This window comes from Phyllobates terribilis, unplaced genomic scaffold (genome assembly GCF_046119375.1).
Source record: "Phyllobates terribilis strain yellow unplaced genomic scaffold, ASM4611937v1 Scaffold_5__5_contigs__length_657084704, whole genome shotgun sequence".
Taxonomy (NCBI): Eukaryota; Metazoa; Chordata; class Amphibia; order Anura; family Dendrobatidae; genus Phyllobates; species Phyllobates terribilis.
The window spans coordinates 105,867,075-105,891,041 of record NW_027362765.1 but is presented as its reverse complement, the minus strand read 5'-3'; the positions used below and the strand labels follow the sequence as shown (position 1 = coordinate 105,891,041).

The 23,967-nt window shown below is 45.2% G+C and overlaps 1 protein-coding gene across 1 annotated transcript; it reads right to left on the bottom strand.

Moving 5' to 3' along the window:
- Positions 1 to 178: 178 nt before the first annotated feature.
- On the bottom strand, positions 179 to 23,645 carry PARD6B (par-6 family cell polarity regulator beta). Its single transcript, XM_073682711.1, has 3 exons — positions 23,449 to 23,645; positions 15,471 to 15,693; positions 179 to 5,517 (listed from the first exon to the last, which is right to left on the bottom strand). Exons 1-3 carry the CDS (start codon positions 23,515 to 23,517, stop codon positions 4,682 to 4,684), a joined length of 1,128 nt encoding a protein of 375 aa, XP_073538812.1. The 5' UTR covers positions 23,518 to 23,645; the 3' UTR covers positions 179 to 4,681.
- Positions 23,646 to 23,967: the final 322 nt, after the last annotated feature.

Genomic DNA, 23,967 nt, shown 5'->3' with positions numbered 1-23,967 from the left:
GAAAAAAAAGGTGTAGATGTAAGAATGAATCTGGCCCGAAGCACTCACTCCAGGCGCTACCCAGCCAGTCTGATCTAGGACAGTCTGCACCACCACCGTGTTCTCCTGTTTGGGGTGAACAGCGCAGCGCAGCCCCCATCCAGTCCACTGAGACCTTCCAGTAATAAAGCGAGAGGAGTCAGAATCTATTGTTTTATTTTTCCATTTGTAAAAATATAAGACATGATGTACTGCGAAAGCAATGATCTGATAATCTGATTGTTGAAAAATTAAAACTTCATTTAGTGATAAAAATGCATATTTTACAGAGTAGTAAAAATACTGACATCTGACGGTTAAAACATTCAGAATTCGTGTAAAAATCACATTTTTCCAAAGAGCAACTTAACATGGGACACTCAGCGAGGCAGGGGCATAACCAGTACAGAGAGTATCGCACCCCAGGGGTGGCCGTGCCCCTCTGCAATCAGCAATTTACCATTTAATCTACATACAATATTCAGTCACTTTGTCCTTTACTTGTATTGCTGATCCAGAATTACATTGTGCCTCCAGTCACCTCCAGAGCTGCAATCATAATTCGGTTGCTAGAAAGCACTGCGGGAAATACAGCTGGGCCTGAGCTCACAGTGGTCCTCTACACTAGCCCCAACCAGAGCTGCAGCCACAAACCCGCTAAATTACTTGTAACAGACAGGCGATCAGATGCCCACTGCCCAAATCTGAGCTGTTAGATTGCGGCTGTGGAGAGCAGATGAAACTTCCCCATTTACAGCTCTGAAATTGGACAATAAACATATGAAGTAAACCACATCCAGAGCTGAATTCGTAGTTCTGCTGGTTGCATTGCACAGATATGTGTGGCGGTTGGAGATTTAGATTTTTTTCTACTGGACTAACCACTACATCACCCACAATGCAGCAGAGCGGAGGATGTTCAGCTCAGACGCAGAACCAGTGGAGACAGTGTTTGTGCGGCTGACCAGGAAGTCAACAAGGTTTTGAATGCAGCTTTGGATGTGACTGGAGTATAAGATGATATAACCTGAAATTAGTACAAGGAACCAAATCATCTGCAGTTACTGGGCACTACATGTGGACAAAAATATCACAAAGTAAGTGAGACCCCCCAATACTCGGCAAGGTCCCCACATCCCGTGACTTCTCTGGGTCATCGGCTGTGCATTCAAACACTTCACTTGCACCAGTTATAGAACAACAAGAATTATAACAGTATCACATCATCAACCATAAAGACATAAGACCCATGGCCCAGAAACACCAGACTCATGATAGTCCCCAATTTGTGCTTCTATGGGGTTTACTCTACTTATTAAAAAAAAAAAAAACACTTTTTAAAAGGGAACTCCACCATGAATTATTCAGTAATGGCCCAATTGTTCTTGTCATCTGTGTCATCCGGTGTAAGAATTGGAGCCCCTTTAATGGACCTTAGTGTCGCATTGTTACACCCACAAAAGGATGGGGTGGATCATTACAGATTACACTTGGTGGTCTCGGGGAGAGGGGGATGGGCACTTACTAGACAGTTCTTGCTACAAAGTAAAGTCTCTTGAAGACCTTATCTACACAGTAGAGGGTCTTCTGAGTTAGAGCACCCCCCCCCCCATAACTTCATAGGAACCTGTTGCTTAGCCATTTACAGTTGTAGCTGAGACAGGATGAAGTGAAGCCCACAGTACCATCTGGTAACTTCCACTGCATAGATGTGTGCTCTCTGGGGTTAAAGCCATTAAAGGGGTGTTCTGGGTTTTGGAAAACCCGTCCTTGGCGCAGTTTGTTTACTCACCCTCCCCAGGTCTGGTGCTGAGTCTCCGTCACTGCTCCTGGTGTCTTATTGTCTGCAGCGCTGAAGTCACGAGACGGATTAGCTGCAGTGCTGTAGACATGATGTCAGAAAATAGACACCAGGAGCTGCAGTGTCGGACCAGGCAAGGGTGAGTAAAGCACAGTTTTTCTTTGTTTTTTTACTGCATCTAGGGAATAGGGGTTTTCCGAAAACTGGAAACCCTTTTTAGACTAAATAATGGAAAACGAAATCTTCTGTACCCTCAGTAATATGGCGCTATGGGATTCCCTTTCCTAGTACCTATAGCCACCCTACCAGTCTGACCATCCCTTGCATTTGTGCACTGTTTGGGGTCCATTACCCTACAAACGAGGGGGAAGGGAGGGGTAAAATAAAATAGCCTAGGGATTCTGGCTAATCTTGTGCTTCAGGCTTTTCCTTCATGTCGGTCATCAGATAATTACACAGGATTCTCGTACATATGAACAGTCAGATACAGAGAGTATATACATAGTAATAAATTATATGCTTATCAAAGTCAAAGCAAATGTTCTGTGATTTATATTAAAAAAAAAAAAAAAAAGAGAGAGATCGTCACCATGAGCTCTGCCTCCGAAACAAGAAGAATGTCGGGGGCCGTGTCAGTCGTGAACTATAGAGACAGGGTGAGGGTTAACTCCTTCCATCATGGGGAAAGAACTAAAGCTCCACTCCAACTCTGATCACCATTTTATATTTAGACTTAATTTACATAATACATAATTACAAGACTGATTTATATCCTGTAGTGTGCTCCAGAGCTGAACTCAGGAAGCTGCAAAAACTTCCTACAACTCCTGCTTATTAGGTGTCAACACACAGATTGTTCTAGTTGTTTGCATTATTATAGGGGCTCAGCTAAGCTGTTTAAAAGGGCGGCGAGGGAGAAGATGGGATCAACAGAATTGTGAGTTCAGCTCTGGAGTAACATTCAGGCGAAAGGTCAGCTTTAATCTAAATCAGAAATGCAACATTTGTGACCGTCTATGAAGATTCATACTATATAGACACTATAAAATGGTGTTCAAGCAGGAACATCTACTCAAAAAGCCAAGAACTGAGATAAGAGTGACAAGAAGTCAGAGGGATTGAAGTCCAGTGTTTAGGAGGGATGAAAAAGAGGTAGAGGGTCTGATAAATTACATATACAGAGACCTTGGCCCCATATACGGGTCAGTCACCCAACATACAGACCACCGGACAGGTCTTCTCTGCAGTGGTCTCTCATACAAGATGGTCTGCTTGCTGGTGACCCCCCACTGTAACGTAAAGGCCAGCTATTCGAGCCGTTGCCTCCCCCCCCCCCCATTTAAGTTAGAAGCGAGGGCTGCGTCCCGCGCAGCTCTCAGCCCAGGACAACACGATATGAGAGGGTGACAGCAAGTAAAACAGTAGCCTCTTAAACCGCGGGGAGTTTTGGGAGCCTTCCTTAATGATGTGGGTTGGTAAGCGAAGGCGATAACGCTGACATTTAACCCCATCATAGACACCTCATTTAAAATCATAACCCATCTTATAATAGCAGCATCAGATTTATAAAATATATACACATTTGTAGTATTTGTAGACTATGCACAGGAGCCATGCGGATAAGAATAGAGCGGAAGAGTCCGGTCTGTAACCCAAAGTCACAGAGTCCTTTTATGAGGCATATTATCCAGTGCCAGCCTTCACTGGGCGTCAGTGTCCACTCAGCGGCCATATTACAACACAGGAAGCCGGGGTGAGCGTCTACAGCAAGAAAGTGGGGTCAGAGCAGGAATAACACATTCATGTCATGTAAAATTGTATCAGGTTACTCCAGATTATTAGTCAAGACTGTGCAAAACTGACCTGTCACCTAACACACAGGGGATGTGCTGGGGGGGGCACAATAATAAGGAGCCAGTGGGTCATTGATTTGCAGGCCACATTAGGAGCTGATGGTCAGCTCTGATTGATAAGAGTACCCATTAATTTACAGGTGCTCCACCAATCAGTGATTTTCCCTCAATATCAGGGTGGCACTGAATGCACCTCGCTCACCCACCACTACCCTGCCCTCACCTATGCTGCATCCTCTATGTGTAGATGATAGATCTCCTTCCAACCAGGAATATGTGCAAACAAATCCAGCTACAGGTAACGATAAATGCAAAACCAGAAAGAACAAGCTAGACAGGCAGAGGACAATGAGCAAGTGACACCAGCTGGGATAAGGAGCGAGTGACACCAACAGGGATAAGGAGAGCGTGAAAACCAGCTGGTCGCTTCCGGCACTTTATGCAGCAACGTCTGCTCATCGATATCCTTAGGTGTCCAGATCTTTAATTATAACTATCCATTACTGGTAAGTTCTAATAATTCCAGTGTAGAAAAACAACCAGTCCGATCATTGTACATAGACTCGGCTCATCAACCCTTGCCGGTCAAGATACTGGGATACAACGGAATGGTAATAGTTTTCGGTCGAATTGGAAAGGAAAAGATATGAAAATACAAAAATGCAGAATATCGTGTACACGGATCCAGGCACGCCTCGTCTTCTTGATCATAGCGCTATAGGGAGAGGGGAGCCTTTTGTTCGCCTAGGGAATGTAAAACCAAAAACATAAAAAGTTTTTCTTTTTCCTTCATTTCACAAAAATAGAATCGCAAGTTCTATGGAGATACGAGAACCGCGGATGAGATAAACTATACAATATATTTTCTTAATATAAAAAAAATGATTTTGCAAGTAGAATGTCACACGAATCAATAGGCTAAAAACTAAATAAAAATAAAATAATAATAATAATAATAATAATAATATGTGCAACGAGGCAGTGCCAGTCGTTACATCCGAGCTGGCCTTCACAGTGTAATAATGGTGCCATCTTCTTCCAAGATCTTCGTGTGGTGGTTATGGCCAATGTGGTCCAGGCTGCCGGAGCTGGCAGATAAGTGTGTGCGATATGTGGATGATACAAATCCGTTCTGTGGGGAATCGTGGTACGAGCTGTGCTGAGTTAATGACTCCAGACTCTCTGAGGACGGTGCTGCCCTGGGGATAACTGAAGTGCCGCCCTCCTCTATGATAATGTCCTCATCATCGCTCTGCGCCTCCTCCGGATGGTAGTTCTGGATGATCTGCTGTGGCGGGGCGTTGCTGTACATGCTCGTGCTGCTGTCCGTGGACTGCCCAGAGCTGCCAGAGTTCCTGCTGTTCCGTACCACGTTATTCCGCTGGTTGGCCGGTCTAACCGTTATGATGAGATTGTGGCTGTTCGCAATCATCATATCGGTGACCTGGTCCAGGCTCTTCCCAGAAACTTCTATGCCGTTAACTTCGAGAACCTCGTCATTGACGGCTAATAATCCAGTGCTTTGGGCAAGTCCTCCGGGAACGAGCCTGGATATGAAAATACCTGGCACTTTCTCCAGGCCGTGCGGCGTCACGCGGACGCTGGATCCGTCCCGTATATAGAAGCCCAAAGGTCTCTCCATTCCGTGTTTGTAGAGTCGTACTCTGCGGTGGGTTTCGGGGAGAATGTCCACGTCGATAATGGAGGAAACTGGCCTGAAGTCGCTGGGCATCCCGATGACCAGATGAGGCTTCTTTTTAGTCATGTCGGGGCGAAGAACAGTTGTAAGAACATTCTTCTTTTTGGTCAAGGTATCGGTGCCAAAGGCGCTGTAGTCCGCTTCTTCTGTAGGAAGAAGAAAAAGAACAAGTCAGAACTCTCCAAAGAGGAACATATCCTGTGAGCGGCGTGTGTACAGAGGACACAAATCAGAAGTGGAAATTCCTGTTCATCCAGCACTAAATATATCCCATTTCTGATTATAGGGATTTCTGGAGCATCAGGCGTTGGACCAGGACACCCTGCTGTCTATACATATGCGGAACCATCTTTATACAGGGCCTGGTTAGGCAGCCGAAGATCGGGACTGTTATCTCTTACAGTTTATGTTTTACTTTAAAGCCGCAGGATCTATATTATGAATTATAGATGTCTGGGGAGATCATTACAGCTCAGCAAACAGAGGTGAAATTAGAGGCCAAATATGTAGAAAAACCTCCAGGATAGAGCTATACACAGATTATTTGCTTTAGAGGCTGAAAACGTGGCATGCACAGAGCTGAAGGCATGTTACAATGTCTCAGTGTAAGAAACTAACAGCTATACACAGCAACAACAGTCCCGGACTCCAGCTCTTACGCTGGATCTAAAGGAGTAGTCCACCTTTCGGCACACATTTCTTTTTCCTTAAAGGGGTATTCCCATCTCCTATCCCAATATGTAGTAGGTATAATAATAGCAGATGCCTCCAATTAGAAATGTGGTATAGTTTTTTTCTGATTCACTGTCTCTTTCTTCATGTGCAGGCATTGCAGGACCTTTGGTATCCATGGTTACGTCCACTGATATAGTGACAGTTAGCTAGTTGCTAGCGGTCGCAACCATGGATAGCTAAGGTCCTGCAGTGCTTGCACATGAGGAAAGAGAGGTAGAGATTCGGAAAAACTATACATTTCTGATTGGAGGTATTTGCTAATATTATTATTGTTACACTTACTATATATTGGGATAGGATCTTGGGGATGGGAATATCCCTTTAAGTGGACCACAAATAATTAAAGGGAATCTGTCAGCAGGTTTTTACTATGTAATCTGAGAGGAGCATCATGAAGGGGCCGAGATCCAGATTCGAGCAATGTGTCACTTACAATGTGTGTGCTGCTGTTCAGTGTTTTATCAGCAGGAGATTATCACTACAGGATTAGGTGCCTCTTGCCTCCTAGCTCTCCTGCTGTGTAACTCCACCCTCACCACTGATTGGCTGTCAATGTACAGTGTACACAGAAAGCAGCCAATAAGTGGTGTAGGCGGAGTTATACAAGGCTCAGCATGGAAAATAGTGTGCAGCCTAGATACATTTCTAGAATCACGGTCTCAGCCCCTACATCATGCTGCTCTGAAATTACAAAAACGTGGTGACAAATTCCCTTCAAAAGTGATTGTTGCTGAGATGCAATACCAAATAAAACTGTTGCCAGGTGTGGCGCTGTATTGGAAAGAAAGCAGTTACCGCATGTTTTTCTAATTCTGGACAACCCCTTTAAATAAGAAAGTTTCCATTCAACAGCAAGCAGAGAACTTGAAAATGACGAAGAATCAAAAGGCAAAGTATGACAAAGTTGCAGACAGGTGTTTGGCCTCCTCCGGCCCCTGCTCTTGTAGCCAACCCTTGCACAATGGTGATGGGGACAATAATGCATTTATATACATAGGCAGAATAAGAGCTTTACAGTGATGAGCGGAATAACACACACAGCTGCTCCCAGAGTCCTTTGCAGGTGATGAAGTCGCGGTGTATGGTGACCAGCGACGGGGGTAAACAGAATCCGGATGAACGGGTTGTTATGTACACACTTGACCGGTATGCCGGGGCCGCGCCTTTGACACCCGAGGGATGTATTTGTGGGGCAGCACATCCAGGTCAGAATTCCATTTAAATCATTTACATGCCGTGCAGTTATATAATTAGCCGGTGAGTGCAGGTTTAATCACCACTCACCTTTACCCTACATGACCGGGTGGTGACATCACCACGAGGAAGTGAAATAACGATCCTGACACTGGCATTGTGTGCCCCCCCTGTCGCAAGTTTCTGCAGGAGTAACAAACCTCACCGACGGGCACAGCTGCATTCCCTATACAGTCACCTGACTTCCCCACCCGGGCAGGATACACTCCAATCTTCCCAAACATGGTGATTGTAAACCTGCAAATTGCCTCTTCAGAAAGGAAGGGAACTCTAGTGCCTCCTGTTGGAAGTAGCAATCCTAAAAGTCAATATCGACCCTGTAACAAGTCTTAACACATGACTTGGGATAAAAGCCAAACCAAAATCTCAATTTGCAGACATGGCGTTTCAGTGTGTTGCCCCTCGTCAGTGACGAAACACTGTCTGCAAATTGAGATTCTGGTTTGGCTTTTATCCTAAGTTATGTGGCAAGGCTAGTTAAAGGGTCGATATTGACTTTTAAGATTGCTACTTCCAGTAGGTGGCACTAGAGCTAAATCGTCTTCCTCACTGAAGAGGCAATTTGCATATTTAATTTCCTAGAGCATTGCATGGCCTATAAGTCTCCTTACACTGATATGTCACTCTCCACAAGTAAAGACGTTACCCCTTAAGATTGTAAACCTTCACTGCCAGTTACCCGTCCTGCCGTCTGAGCCAGGCAGCGCTCCGATACTTTCCGCTATCGGATACTCGTAGTTTATCTGCAAAAACTGAAATGATTTTTTTTACAGAAGCCTGAACATTGCAAGTATAGCTCATGGGTCTTGTAGTATGTGCGACACCCCTTGATGACGAGGTGTAGATTGATACCAAATGTGCAGATTTAAACAATATTTTGAGATAATGAAGAAGTTATTTTATTTTACCTCCCATAGTTGTATATGGGCTTGTTTTTTGTAGGAATTTTTTTTTTAAATGGGGTATATACAATGTGATTTAACTTTAAAGGAGAAACGGTAAAAAAAACAATAGAAAAAAATAAATAATGATGCTATAGTTTTTTGGGGTTTCTGTCTTTACAGTATTCACCACATGGCATAAAATAACATGATAATTTTAATCAGCAAGTCATTACAATTATATCGAGTTAATAAAAATATTTTTTGTACAACTTCACGATAAAAAAGAACACAACTTTATAATGGGCTTTTTTTTTGCAGGGTGATAACGTAATTTACGTTGGTGCGATCATGGGGTGCCAAATTTTGATCACTATTATTGCATGATCACTTTTATTGCTGCCATGGCAAACCATTGGCACCTCATGATCCTACTGTTTGTGGGGAGGCAGTGGGTAATAGGACACTTTGGTTAATTATGGTAGGATTAACAGCCCAGATCAGCCTGATCTCTGATCCTGGCCTGTAGAGCGGGGCGGCAGCTGTATAAAATAATTGTGGTGATGGATAAGACGCAGATTACCAGGTGACCGTCTGCAGCCCGTCACACAAGGTGCCAATACTGAATACATGACTTCTACGTTTCCAGTTTCACATCCTTCTTTGTGGGTCTCCTATAACTTATTAATAGAAATTGTTGCATATGTGTCACCGCCGCTTTTTGTGGCCGCATTCGGTGCATACCTCTTAGGTGTTGCATGCTGGGAGTCATCAGGCACGGACACGCATTACATACACACAATGCTTCATTTCAGGTTGGTTACTCACATTCTTGACTATTTGCTACAGCAACCCCCATCGGTCCGCACATGTGAATCACACAGGGAGGAATACTGGAAATGGGCAGGTAATATGTGTCCGAGCTCAGAGTAGAATTCATTGCACAGCGCAGGGAGGGTTTCTCTACAGGGGTGACGTGATCCATCGTGCTAGGCCGTGCCAGGAACCAGACATTCCTTAAAGTTTTACATTCTGTGCAGTGGATGCAACCTGACAGCCCCCAGACCACCCTCCGCAGCCTCCCTACCCCCAGACCTTTACCAGGAGCCTTCTTATATGTCTGGCAGGGAAGAAAGCCATCAACTTCTACTCTGACTCCATCCCCTACATGGGACAGTGATAGCATGGGGGTCACCACTGGCACCTCAAAATCTAATTTTGGACCCAATAACATGGATTCACCTTGGAAATATTTTGCTTTACATGATGCCCCAGTCACCTCCGGAGCTGCACTAGTTCACACTCCCTGCTGGTTCAGGGTCAGCATAAAGCCACCTAATGCACAGCATTACATAAGTGTATATAGCTTACAATGACTGATCTTGTTCTGTGAATGATAATTCAATAACAATCCCAGAAAGGAGAAAATTTACCCACAAACATGATCATTAGCTTGCCAGGAAAATGAAGGCGACCTAGATAAGTGGTGTCCCTGCGTCAAGTTACAAAGCAAGGACAAATGTCCACCGGTGATGGGATAACAACGACCGCAGCTTCTATACAGAAATATAAAATCAATATCACAGCACAGAAGAAATCCGCAGAGGGGATGGGGCACCCTCTGCCAGCGCTGAACCTGTCCTTATGTGCCCTTTACCATGAAAGGAAACATTAATACCTGCTGGGCACCTGCCAACTACACCCCATTAAATCAATTTCACTGTATGTCCCAGACTGGGAGTTCTAGTACGCTCCATTATCTGCTACAGGAACAATGGGTGTTATTATACTGAGCCGCCATGCCGGTCTGCTCCCTTATTAAATATATATACACCCAGGCCTGCAAGAAAGGGAAGCCATAGCTGTAGTGGAACAGTGATGGCGGCCATGCTGGTGGTCACCCAGCTTTCCCCCGACACAGGATAGACTGTTTCCTCCACTTCTACAGACTGTTCAAGGGGTCTGGGATTAAGAGGGAAAGTACATGAGGAGCAGAGCCCGGCCATGCCGCATACCTCACAGCAATTTCCAAGTAAAGTATTATAGACTCAGGGGCAACAAAGAATTTGTATAGAAGTTGGAAGAATGTCAAAGATTAACATAACAGGGAGAGTAAAAAAAAAAGCTAATCTGATGGAACGTTTCTTACCCATATGAGATATACATCTGGTATACACATACACTATATATACACAATGTATACACACACACACACCTTTCTATAATATATACAAACCCACATACACTATATAGGTAATACACACACAGTACACACATGGAATAAGCATACATTATAGACACCCAGTGGAACACCACTCGGGATCTGGAGGGAAAAACTTGCTCTTTAGGACAGACTGGATTGTACATTAGGGTTGTACACCCCTTCCCCTTATCCTTATCCTTTCCGATCCCTCGGGTGAACTTCATGGACACGTGTCTTTTCTCAACAGTAATGACTATGTAATTAATGGTGGCTACAGCCGCAGTATACACACAGATACAAAACCTTTAAGGCAGACGCTGGGAAACAGACTGGGTTTCCCCATAAACCTTACACTGCCAGCTTTTCCTGAGCCGGTCATACATATAGGATAATGCTTTCCCTTCTCCAATGGAACTGAAACATTAGTGAAAAAAACACAAGGGAAGAACCAACAAGAGGGATGCGCTACCTTCAAGAGGTTGTCCGGTGAAACAACTTGTTTACCAGTGGGGGGCAGACCGCTGGGACCCGCACAGATCAGCAGAACAGGGAATTTTTATCCCAGTTTCAAAATGGAGTGGCATGGCAGATGCCCAACCTCCACTCCATACACTCACTATAGGGCTGCCGGAATAGGCTGAGCACAGAGCTCACCAGCCCCATAGAGAATGAATGAAGCGGGGGTCGAGCATGTCCACTGTCGCTCCATACTAATAGGGATAAAAGTGCCGACCAGTGCGGTTCCCAGCGGTCAGACCCCCACCAATCAACAAGTTATCAGTTTTCCTGTGGGCTTGTTTTCACCGGACAACCCCTTTATGGAAACCCCTTTTATGGCGATCTCCATGCACTTTATACACTCGCATATAATATCCATCCATGCATAATACACACATAAAATTTATGCACAGGTACATAATACCATACATACAAATATATTACCCACGATACATCAGAAACAATATCCATACACATTATATATGTACACACACAATATTAATACACACATACATAACATACACAACTACAACTTTGCACATGATCCACGTTTGGCTAAATTGTTCTTTATATCAAGAGTATACCTGATGTCAGTAATGAGTGGTGTCGCAACGTCAGACTGATTAGCGCTGACTGTTTGACACCACGTTTTTTTTGTGGTATACGCGAAGCATCTATTTGTACTGTGAAAAAACTTTTTTCAGTGGATATGTTTGTATTGACATAGAATACAGTGGGAAACATGTCCAATGATTATCTGTTTGTGCACATATGCGTCTTAATTGATTAAAAAAACTGCAGTCTGCAGCACTGAAAAAAATTGATCAGTTTTTCATAACAGTAGTGCAGTCTACGGGGACAGATGGAAACATATTGCCTATATGTCTGCATCCTTTTTGGTTTTCACATCCATCGTACAATTATGTATGTGGCTGTGCTGATCCCTGCATGGACCGTGTGGCCGTGGATAATATTACTGCAATGAATGGGAGGACAGGAACACCTGCAGAGCGCCGCTCATCCTTTATTCAAAGGCTGATCCTACAACTCTGAAATCCACACTCGGGCCTTGACCCATCAGACAGCAGCGCAACAGGCAGGGGCTTATACAAAACAAGGAGAAGCTCTCTTCATATGCCCATTCTAAAGGCTCTCCCTTCAGTGACACGTTCCCACATCAGGACACAGCTGTGAGACTTCACGTCATGTCACCATGTCTAATTATATCTGCCACAATTCTGAAGCTCGATCATCATGTGACATTAAGAGGTGACTGACTCTCCTAAACCCTTTTGTTTTTGAACAAGAAACAAAAAAAAAAATAATCTTGAATTTCTTGGTCAGGGACATATGAAGAGAATTTTCCCGGCAGCCAAGTACAAAACCTGTCCTCCCAAGATCTGCAACTAGAGATGGCAAAAATAAACCAAGGGTAAATTCCATGATCCACATCAGCCGCCAACGGCAAATCTACAACCTCGGGGTGTAAATGTCGTGAGAACTGGTGATTTAAAGGGGAACTGTCAGCAGGTCAAAAGTGGCCAGTTTTGCTCTTATTTTATTACCAATGTTCCCCTGACTATTCAATTTTTTGCTTTTTTAAAATCTGCCACACAGTCCTAGAGATGTGGGCCTTTTAATTAAGCGCTAATTTTGAAGGTCTTTATGAGAGGGCATGGCTCATAGGGATATAATGCAGAGGAGCCTAAAGACACGCCCCAGAGGAACCAGTGAGCCACGCCCCCTTGGGGGGCAAAGGCCATAAATGCTAGCGATGACTATAAAAAGCCCATATATCTGGAACTGTGTGGCGGGTTTTAAAAAAAAACAAAGAATATTCAGAGGAGCATCGGGAATAAGATAAGAGCAAACTCTGTCCACTTTAGACCCACTGACAGGTTCTCTTCAAAATAATTGCATCTATAACTTGAGAAGGGGTGTAGATTTTAAGATTGTACTGTAAAGTTTTGCTACTCTATAAGTTCCAAGCTCATCAGCTGTGTGAGCAGGACTAGGTCAAGACAAGTTGTAGCGCACTGGATGTAAACTGGGAGTGAGCAGAGATCTCGAAAATTATAAGGAATGGAAGCGCAACGTCTGTGCAGGACGTTTCAGTCTCCCGTAATAAGGAGTCAGGACATCAGACAGGGCGATGGCCCTTCATCATATAGGAGAGTATAACAGTCTTGATCATCTTCAGTACACAGCTGCACGTTCTCCTCCAGGCCACTCTGTTGCTATCGCTGGCTAGGTGATCACAAAGGCCGTGTTATGGCATCTCCATACATAAAGAAGAGTCACCGGGCAACGCAAGGCAAACGCTGCTCTCCCCCAGGCACCCGCGGGACCTCGCTGTGGGTTATTCCTCTCTTTTCCTGGAGCACCATTATATACAAGATTTCTTTTACAATATTGATCTGCTACACTTCAGCCGGACAGGATCTTATAGGGTTTATAAACATAACGACAGTGCAGACTTTCACACGGGTAGAACATAAGAGGAAGCAACGACTGCACAGTGATACAGTGCCAACCATTACACGCACAGCAAGGATGGCAATGCTAATGCACCTACTGGGCCTGGCGATCACATGAACTCCTAGCAGGCCCAGGTCAGCTCTGCCAGCGACAAGTGTCACAGCAGGGGCTGTTTTCCTCTGCGACTAGGGCACTAGTATATTAAAAGAAAATGATGACACCCAAAGATCTGTTAAGACCCCTGTGGGGTATAAAAAATAAAATAAAAAAAAAGCAGGCCCATTCAGGTCATTAAAGGGTTAAGTCTTCTAACGGTTGAATCTAGGCAGCCAAGAAGCCTCTTCCTGGCCATGCCAATCTGTAGAAATTGCCCCAGGCAGAATCCATATTGGATCTGGAACTTGTCGTGTGAGAGAGACTCAGCTATGCAACCGATTACAACACTAATATAATCAGCCCATTATACGGCAGCGGCTCCCAGAAACAACTGTGCGCAGTTAAAGGGACAAAAACCTAGAAAACAATGCAAGACACATGATGGCAATATCTGTAAATGCCCTGACCACGGTGTGATCGCAGATCTATTAGAGTCCATTGTGATCCCTGGGGGAGATTTCATGGTGGACATATTGGTCATCAGCGATTGTCCCTGAAGGTTTCCTACTTAGGTCAAATAATAGGAAAGATGGCTGGTAACGGATAGGCTGCAATTTTTATTCTTATTTTGACCCCTGTTCTTGGTCCAGTATTGGTGGATGCCTAGGTCGATGAATTCAACACTCCAGGAAAGTTGGATGGTAACTCCCGTGGATTGGCACAGCTGGAATGAATCATTAACAATCCAGGAGATATGCTCAGTCTCCGATAATGGACCAAAAACCCCCCGACGCAGAAGAAGAGTGAGACAGCAAAGAAATGTCTCCACGTCAAAGGAGCACAAGGAAAAGCTGAGCTCTGCACCACGGACGGACGTGTGGGAGGTGTTTTTCTACCAAACCAAGGAAATTAAAAAAACAAAGTTATTATTTTCTGTGGAGAAGAAACTAAAAGCAGTACAGTCCAGTGCACAAAATATCACAAAGCCAGATTGCTGTTCTGCCCGCAGCGCCATCACATGGGATGTGACCCGGATCACTGGGACTCTGAAGGTAAACTACAGCGAGTCTTAGAGGCAACCTACAGGACACCGAGACACTGAAGCTGGCCATACATATTAGATAGCGGTATGCTGATGGATCACATGGCTGACAGTCATCTCTCCCATATACAGAAAAGCTTGACCGAGCCGCAGTTCTCTACGAGGGGACCGCGCGCGCTACAGTGTCCTCTACGAGGTGACCACGGGCAGAGACTTATCTCACCACCGAACAAAAGGATCAGTGATTGAAATCCAACAGGCTGGATCCTTATCTGTCGGGGAACAGTCAGGAGACCCCATACACATTAGATGGTTGGCTGATGTTGCCGCCAAAAATAACTGGGATTGGCTTTTATCTAATGTCTATGGGTACAATTAGTCATAAACCAAAATTTCCTTATAATACTACTATCTTATCACTGGAATCAACATTAGATCCGCCTGGAAGCTGTGACAACAAGGAATCCGATCCTTCACTCCATAAATAGGAAATGGATAAGGACATTCCCATATACACACACATTCAATATTTTGGTGCACATTTGACTCCAGAGGTGCAATTACAATTCTTTTGGCTTCAGAGCTGAAATCTTACAGCATTGCCGGCTTGTTGAAAGTATACATGGGCTATGCTCTGGTTATTTGCATTCTTGGGCACTGCACAGTGATCTGATCCGGGAGAAACTAGTCTTCCCCCAGCATTGTTGGAGCTTAGCTACATAGTTAGCTGAGGTGTCTGATCCACAGGTTGCTGAATGTTAAAAAAAACAAAAAAAAACACACAAGTAGCTGCACTTTGTACTTAGCATCCAGTTAAATTCAGAGTTATATATAGGGGGGGGGGGGGGGGAGCTGAAGCGGCACCAAAAAGTAAAAAGAGAAGCCATGGCTGACGGATGCACAAGACATTACCTTTCCGCTGTAGAAATAACCGGAGTAAGGGGTTGGCCGTAGTTATTGCTTTGTGGTAATTGTCGTCGTTGTTAATGGGCAGCAGGTCCCCGTGGATGTCTGCGTACCCCACCAACACATCCACATTGGGAATCTTATGTACATGTTGTAGTAATCCATAGAACTCTTCAAACTTTCCAGGCTTAGACCTTTCCAAGGCGAAACGTCTGAATTCTGCGCCAAACTGCGGAGAGAAAAATAAATAAAATGTTTAACACAAATGTGAGTCAACTAATAGACGATAAGCGCAGCATAAATAATGGAAACTCAGAACAATATCGCCATTGGGCTATGCAAATGGGGGGCTGTCATAGGTTTAGGGGGTCAGTAAAGACAAGCATTTTTTCCTAAAACCAAAATATTACTACCTAAGGCCATGTTCACACGTTGGGGAAAATTTCTACTGCAGATATGGTCACAAGTCCAAAACGAAGACACTAAACTTGCATGTGTTACTTGTGCATTACACTGCGGATATCACAGTACTTTATTACAAAAAAAAAAAAAAAAAGCATTGACCGGGGTGAAATCCGTGACGAAAATCCGCGAATGAGCTGGCTGCAGATTTGTGCGGATTCCTTTCCGCAACCATTGAAAATCCCGTTTACATGTATTATACTGCCAATTGCTACAGATTTTTGCAGACTAGTGACTTGAACGCAAAATCATTTGAAAAATGGGGGAGATTTAGCAAAATCAGAGCTCATCGTGAGAAAAGAGGGGCTTATAGGCCAACGTGCGGAGAGGTTTCAGGATCTATGGCGGCAGAGTTCCTGATAAGCATACAATCTGGTAGTATGTAACTCAGATTTTCTATTTTTATGGGAATGGTTTTGTACGAGACGCCCCTAGGTCTGTCGTCAGCGGCATACGTCCCGATACCTCGTTCCCCTCGGATCAGACACACCTATGTGTGACTAAGAGGTCAGCGCACATATTCTGCCTGTTGGAGGAAGGACAATGCCGAGCGCCTGAGTCAGGCACATAAACACCAAAAAGCACATTACACTCAAATACCTCATCTGCTCATACTCACTACTCCAGGTATGCGGCTCGCATACTCTAATTAACCCCTTCAGCTCTAGTAAGAAGAATCATGTACGACCTATTTAAAGAACATGGCAGAGAACATTGAATTAATTCGGTGCAGGAATTTACTGCGCCCCAAGTTATGTAAAGGGTGAACCCTGTAATTTTCTATTAACGACAGTATTGCAAGGTCACATGGAATTGGGTCAAAGTGAATGGGGCTTTTGATATTTGGGCCACAGGCATTTGAGAAAAGCATAGAAGGGAAAAAGATAGAAGATATTTGTCAGCGTCATGCTAAATCTTCCCTTTGCAGAAGGCTCTGAGCCGTGGCTGCAAAGCTTTGGGCACAGAGATTTGCTGCAACACGAAACATGGAGGTTAATAAGCAAGCGACCCGAGCTCACAAGTTCCTGAAGAAGCAGAAAAAACATGTAATAGAGATTTCTAAGAATGGATAATGAGCTGCAAAAATAGCAGCTTGTAACGGAGAACGTCTCAGGAGTCTGCGCGTACATGTGTGTGCGGACGAGGGTGTACAAATATATATACGTATATGCATGTCAGCGAGGATGAGCTCTTACATGTGCGTGCATACATGGGCGTACGTGCGAACCGGCAGGGGTACAAGCATCATGTGTGTGCTGGCAGGGGTGAGCTCATAGATGTGCATATGTGCAAGCTGGCGAGGAAGCACCCATGTGTATCTGTGTGCTGGCGAGGATGTGCACATACAGTGGGAAAATAAGTATTTGATACACTGCCAATTTTGCAAGTTTTCCCACCTACAAAGAATGGAGAGGTCTATAATTTTTATCGTAGGTACACTTCAACTGTGAGAATCTAAAAATAAAAAACAGAAAATTACATTGTATGATTTTTAAATAATTTGCATTTTACCGCATGAAATAAGTATTTGATACAATAGAAAAACAGAATGTAATATTTGGTACAGAAACCTTTGTTTGCAATTACCGAGGTCAGACGTTTCCTGTAGTTGTTCACCAAGTTTGCACATTTTGGCCCACTCCTCCATACAGATCTTCTCCAGATCTTTCAGGTTTCAACGCTGACGCTGGCCAACATTGAGTTTCAGCTCCGTCCAAAGATTTTCTAATGGGTTCAGGTCTGGAGACTGGCTAGACCACTCCAGGACCTTGAAATGCTTCTTACAGAGTCACTCCTTAGGTGCTACGGCTGTGTGTTCGGGTCACTGTCAGGCTGAAAGATCCATCCACGACCCATCTTCAATACTCTTCCTGAGGGAAGGACGTTGTTGGCCATCCATCCTCCCTTCAATATGGTGCAGTCATCCTGTCTGCTTTGCAGAAAAGCACCCCCAAAGTATGAGGTTTCCCCCAGCATGCTTCACGGTTGGGACGGTGTTCTTGGGGTTGTACTCATCCTTCTTCCTCCTAACACGGTGAGTGGAGATGATACCAAAAAGTTCTATTTTGGTTTCATCTGACCACATGACCTTCTTCCATGCCTCCTCTGCATCATCCAGATGGTCAGTTGCGAACTTCAAACAGACCTGGACATGTGCTGGCGCGAGCAGGGGGACCTTGCCTGTCATGCATGATTTTAATCCATGACGGCGTACTGTATTACTAATGGTAGTGTTTGAGACTGTGATCCCAGCTCTCTTCAGGTCATTGACCAGGTCCTCCTGTTTAATTGTGGGCCGATTCCTGACCTTTCTCAGAATTATCATTACCCCACGATGCGAGATCTTGCATGGAGTCCTAGACCAAGGAAGATGGACAATCATCTTGTGTTTCTTCCATTTTCTAATAATTGTGCCAACAGTTGTTGCCGTCTCACCAAGCTGCTTGCCTATTGTCCTGTAGCCCATTCCAGCCTTGTGCAGGTCTACAATTTTGTCTCTGGTGACCTTAGACAGCTCTTTGGTCTTGGCCATGGTGGAGATGTGGTTGGAGTGTGTGGACAGGTGTCTTTTATACGGGTAAAGAGTTCAAACAGGTGCAATTAATACAGGTAATGAGTGCAGAGCAGGAGGGCTTTTTAAAGAAAAAATAACAAGTCTGTGAGAGCCAAAATGTTTGCTGGTTGGTAGGTGATCAAATACTTATTTCATGCAACAAAATGCAATTTAATTATTTAAAAATCATATAATGTGATTTTCTATTTTTAGATTGTCTCTCACAGGTGAAGTGCACCTACGATAAAAATTACAGACCTCTCCGTTCTTTGTAGGTGGGAAAACTTGCAAAATCAGCAGTGTATCAAATAATTAATTTTCCCCACTGTACAAGTGCGCACGAGAATGCCGGCGAGGCTACGCGCACACCACACTTCCTATGCATGCAGTACGATCTGTAATAGATCGTTCTGTGCACATAGAATATCATTCTTCTCAGAAGCACAGGTCCTCCTTACACTATATTTACGATAATTTTTAAGCCTGCTTAAAAATAATTTTAGCCGATTAAAAAGCGTGTTGTCAGGTGATTGCCAGTCTTTTTTTTAAATCAGGCTGATAATTGGGAAGCGGGTGTTCCCTAAAACGCTAGTTTCCGATACTCGTCCAGTGTAAATGTGCCCTAACACAATTTACTGTCACTGGTAGGAGAAGACAAGCTGAGGCAAGGAGCGTAATCTGTTTATCTTTAGAGACACTCATTTAATTAAGGTAAAGCAAACTCTTCCGTGCCCTTGGGGGTCAGAAGACAATCTGATAGCGCTTGCAGCCAGACAGGCTCTCTTCATGGTCACCTGCCAGACAGGAGCAGCAGCACAACCTGCTATACAAGGCCCAGTCTGCCACTAAAGTGCCCAGAACGCTTGTCCATGGGTCTGGCTGCTGCAGATCATTACGTTGTGCCCAGTGTTACATTGCTGCACTGCATCTACATGCTAATTCCACCTGGCATCTTCTACTGCAACTTCCTAATAGATTTTGTTTCAATTATTCCCCAACTGTGACATCTCAGCTTCCTGTCAGTGAATGGAAACACTCAGAAGAAACCAAAAGCCTTCTGACTGAATACTGCTGGGCTTGTTCACACGTTGCATTTTTGCTTCGAGGGAAAAAAAAGTGCATGAGATTTCTGCTTATTTTTTCCTTCCACCTGTAAACCATCAAAGCAGTTTTTCAAATCTGCATCGTGTCACTTTTTTTGCGTTTTGCAGTGTTTTTCACCCATGGAAATGAATGGGAAAAAAAAAAAGTAAAAAACGCACGTATTGTAAGTAATGTATATCCTGCAGAAAAATCTGCTGTAAATACTCAAGGTGTGCGCATAGCCTGAAAGTTCAGGGTTTGTTACACAGTAGAAAATACACTTTGCATTAAAATGCCTGGACTCCAAACTTTTTTGATACATTGTAGCAAACTCTTAGCTGTGCAAAACATGAGGTCTAGACTGGTTTCCAGCTCTGGACATGGAAGTTTGACCTTATCGAGCCGGACTGACCTCTTTACGAGGTAAACACACATCTGCTGCATTTTTCCAGGAACTCAGTTATCCGCTATCTGCAAGCTGAAGAATAACGTGAAATATCAAAGGTTACAAATGAATAGAAATCACTAGTAGACGCGAGTAAATACACGAGATAAAGAGGTTTGTAGAAAGCGGTCACATGGGAGACTTTCAACCAGCGACAGTCTTCATGCTGCTCCTATGTATAGTCATCAGGACATGGTGGTGGTGGAGATCACCAAGCCCACAGGCTGGGTGGTCTCTGTGGCAGGAAAGATACATCTCTGCCCCTTTGGGTAAAGACGTAAGCAGTATAGTCATACAGCGGAGGTCTGTGGAATGCCCTCTTCAACAAAGATAGTGCCAACATGAGCCAGAACCCCAAACATACCCACTTATGACCACACACAAAGAAATCAAAAAAGTCTGAGGCGCAGACGATTAAAGGACAGATACTATAAATATCAGAGGCAATTCACCGTGACTATTATAAAGCAGAACCGATGCGCTTAACAATAAATAGCTGTCTCATAGAAAAATGCAAAAGCACCAAATAACAGCATGCACGACTGCTGCACTAAAGGCCCCTGAGCAGGTGCAGAGTGCAGGACCGCCAGCAGATCTAGGGCAGGTGACTGCCTGCTGACCTCAGTGTGATCACGGCGGGGCCGGTTAAGTCTTGGCCATGCCGGATTAAGACCTGGTGACGTCACAAGGACGGGACATAGCACGACGCCAATTCTAACCCCTGCCCTGCCAGCGAGTGTTACCTGGAGGATGCCTCTGCAGTCGGAATCTATCAGGCCTAAATGGCATGGGTTCTGCAGGACACCTCGGAGATAATCAGCACTACTGGCAACAAGTATCCCTTACATGCAACAGTGAACAGAAATTATTTCCCTCAAATGCTGAAATAAAGACGTTCTGCACTCCTCTGATGTTTCTGCCTTCTGTCTATTGTTCAGTGAGCTGGTTTCGGAAAAGCTGAGTAACAACCAACATGGCTTTCATACAGCTTCTACAAATGTAAACACTCAGCTTTCCCAGGCTGCTGAAAGGCAAATCCAGAACTGTGCAGATTGTCATCCAGCGACAAATGTAGCCTCCGCAGCAGTGGTCTGAAAAGCAAACCTGCAGATTTATGGCCACCTCCACTGCTGCACATTGACATAAGTAGGGAGATTTGCAGTTTCAGTCCCTAGGATTCCTGGTGACTCCTAGGACTACTTCTAGAACAGGAAAAACACATTCCACAGAAGTTGTCAGGAAGCTCTCTCAGTATTCGAGAAGTAGAAGGTACAGGGTTCGGTGGGCCGCGTTGCTCCAGTATAAAAAGATGGCCTCTCAAAAGTACAGGGTGGGCCATTTATATGGATACACCTAAATTTAATGGGAATGGTTGGTGATATCAACTTCCTGTTTGTAGCACATTAGTATATGGGAGGGGGAAAACTTTTCCAGATGGGTGGTGACCATGGCGGCCATCTTGAAGTTGGCCATTTTGGATCCAACTTTATTTTTTTCAATGGGAAGAGGGTCATGTGACACATCAAACTTATTGAGAATTTCATAAGAAAAACAATGGTGTGCTTGGTTTTAACGTAACTTTATTCTTTCATGAGTTTTTTACAAGTTTATAACCACTTATAAAATGTGTCCAAAGTGCTGCCCATTGTGTTGGATTGTCAATGCAACCCTCTTCTCTCACTCTTGACACACTGATAGCAACACCGCAGAAGAAATGCTAGCATAGGCTTCCAGTATCCGTTGTTTCAGGTGCTGCACATCTCGTATCTTCACAGCATAGACAGTAGCCTTCAGATGATCCATCTGTAAAAGTTTCCCCCCTCCCATATGCTAATGTGCCACAAACAGGAAGTTGATATCACCAACCATTCCCATTTAATTAAGGTGTATCCATATAAATGGCCCACCCTGTAGAACTCTACTATTAGGATGCCGACGTGTTTCGGGATGGGAAGCTTTCTCAGGCTCCTGAGTGGTACCCTTTAACTATATAGTGATATATTTCCCAGTTGTGCTTGTGCGGTTTTAGGAAGAAAGCAGTCAAGTTTTTCTAATCCTGCAAAACTCCTTTAATTTCGTCCCCCCAGAGAAGAGAGTGGACAACAGAGGCTGCTCCAACTGCACAAGAGGCCCAGTAAGGGGTGTATTCACAGATCAGCTGATACGCCTGCACCTGTGTACAGTAGGAAGAGCGCTGTGACGCCTGAGGCCGAGCCCTGGCTGATCTGGACAATGTATATATGGCAGTTCTCGCCCCTATTACGTAAGCAATGGGCAACTTTCTAACAGCACATACCCAGCACCGCTACTGACAACTCTATATTTAGCTCTTACAAATCACACACCTAGAGCTAGTGTTATGTAAAGAGAGCAAATAATAACAAGTGACACTATGTAACACGGAGGATGGGCAGGGGCACACAGAGAGGCAACGGGCACACCACCAGCATTGGGAACCACACCAGCACCTCAGGGTCACTTATGACCACCCACAAGAAAACATTCCTCCCCTGCAGGCAGGTGCCTAGCACCCAAGATCCCTCATTCTCCAGGTACACACTATCTAGAAAGATCTTTTACCTGCCACTCCCAGAGGGCGCCATAAGAAACACAGTTCACAGCTCCCCATCCCTGGTAAGAAGCTTCAGTCATGCACCTTCTGGTCAGTGCCCAACTGATAAACCCTCCCCACCTTCCAGACGTCTCAAGTCAAATTTCCTATCTTATACTACAACTGCAGCCCACCTGGGAGCGCATCTTCAACAAATAGCCCCCATTTGAGTTTTGCCTCTTCCCTTCTAAAGACACCTATATGTACCCTTCTCTATTTCAGCAAGTGCCACCTACACGTACCCTCCTTCACCCCCCATCACATGTCCCCTATATGCATTCTTCTCTTTCCCCAACTTGTGCCCCCTAATATACCCACTCTTCTCTTCCAGGAAGCACATCCTCCATGTCCCCTCCTCCGCATGTCAGGTGTCCTGTCTTATAAACTTCTACTATCCAGCAGGTGCCCCCCCGTGTCCCCTCCTCTCCTCCAGCAGGTGCCCCCAGTGTCCCCTCCTCTCCTCCGGCAGGTGCCCCCAGTGTCCGCTCCGGCAGGTGCCCCCAGTGTCCGCTCCGGCAGGTGCCCCCAGTGTCCCCTCCGGCAGGTGCCCCCAGTGTCCCCTCCGGCAGGTGCCCCCAGTGTCCCCTCCGGCAGGTGCCCCCAGTGTCCCCTCCGGCAGGTGCCCCCAGTGTCCCCTCCGGCAGGTGCCCCCAGTGTCCCCTCCTCTCCTCCGGCAGGTGCCCCCGTGCCCCCTTCTCCTCCCCGGCAGGTGCCCCCAGTGTCCCCTTCTCAGTCCCAGTCCGGTGTCGCCTCCTCCCCTGCGGCAGGTGTCCGTACTACGCACCCTTCTCTCCCCCTCCATGCCCCCTCCTGCTTCCCCGGCACCTACCTTGCTCTTCACCTCCACGGTACCCAGGGACCTGCTGCTGGTGCCCGTAGACCGGTGGCTCCGGTTCATGTTGCCGCTCTGAGCGCTCTCTCCTCTTGCCTCGTCGTCCACCTTGCGCCTGGAAGGTATTCCCGTGTGACACTGAGCCTGGGGCCGCTACGTCACCGCCCAACCTCTCGGTCGTCTGCGTCAATACCCCGCCCACTGCCCCATCCGCAGACCACGCCCACTACACGGCGAGCAGGACACCTGGAAAGGAGCGCGGCGTTACGTGATGACGTCACTGTGGCTGGCTACCATGGAAACAACAACAAATGTGACAGCAAAAGTGTAAGAGGAGGAGAGACAAAATGTGCGATAGACTAGACTCCGCTCTGTGCGGGCGACACCTACCTGTCTATAAGGAGCAGTCCTCCTATATAGTGACACCTACCTGTCTATAAGGAGCAGTCCTCCTATATAGTGACATCTACCTGTCTATAAGGAGCAGTCCTCCTATATAGTGACATCTACCTGTAT

What these genes read in the sequence shown, in the direction of transcription:
- PARD6B (XM_073682711.1), bottom strand. Translation starts at nt 23,517, where the DNA reads ATGAACCGGAGCCACCGGTCTACGGGCACCAGCAGCAGGTCCCTGGGT. An exon ending in CCGTGGAGGTGAAGAGCAAG is followed by an intron (nt 15,694 to 23,448) that starts GTAGGTGCCGGG and finishes TTCTCTCCGCAG; the next exon opens with TTTGGCGCAGAATTCAGACG. An exon ending in GTTATTTCTACAGCGGAAAG is followed by an intron (nt 5,518 to 15,470) that starts GTAATGTCTTGT and finishes TTCTTCCTACAG; the next exon opens with AAGAAGCGGACTACAGCGCC.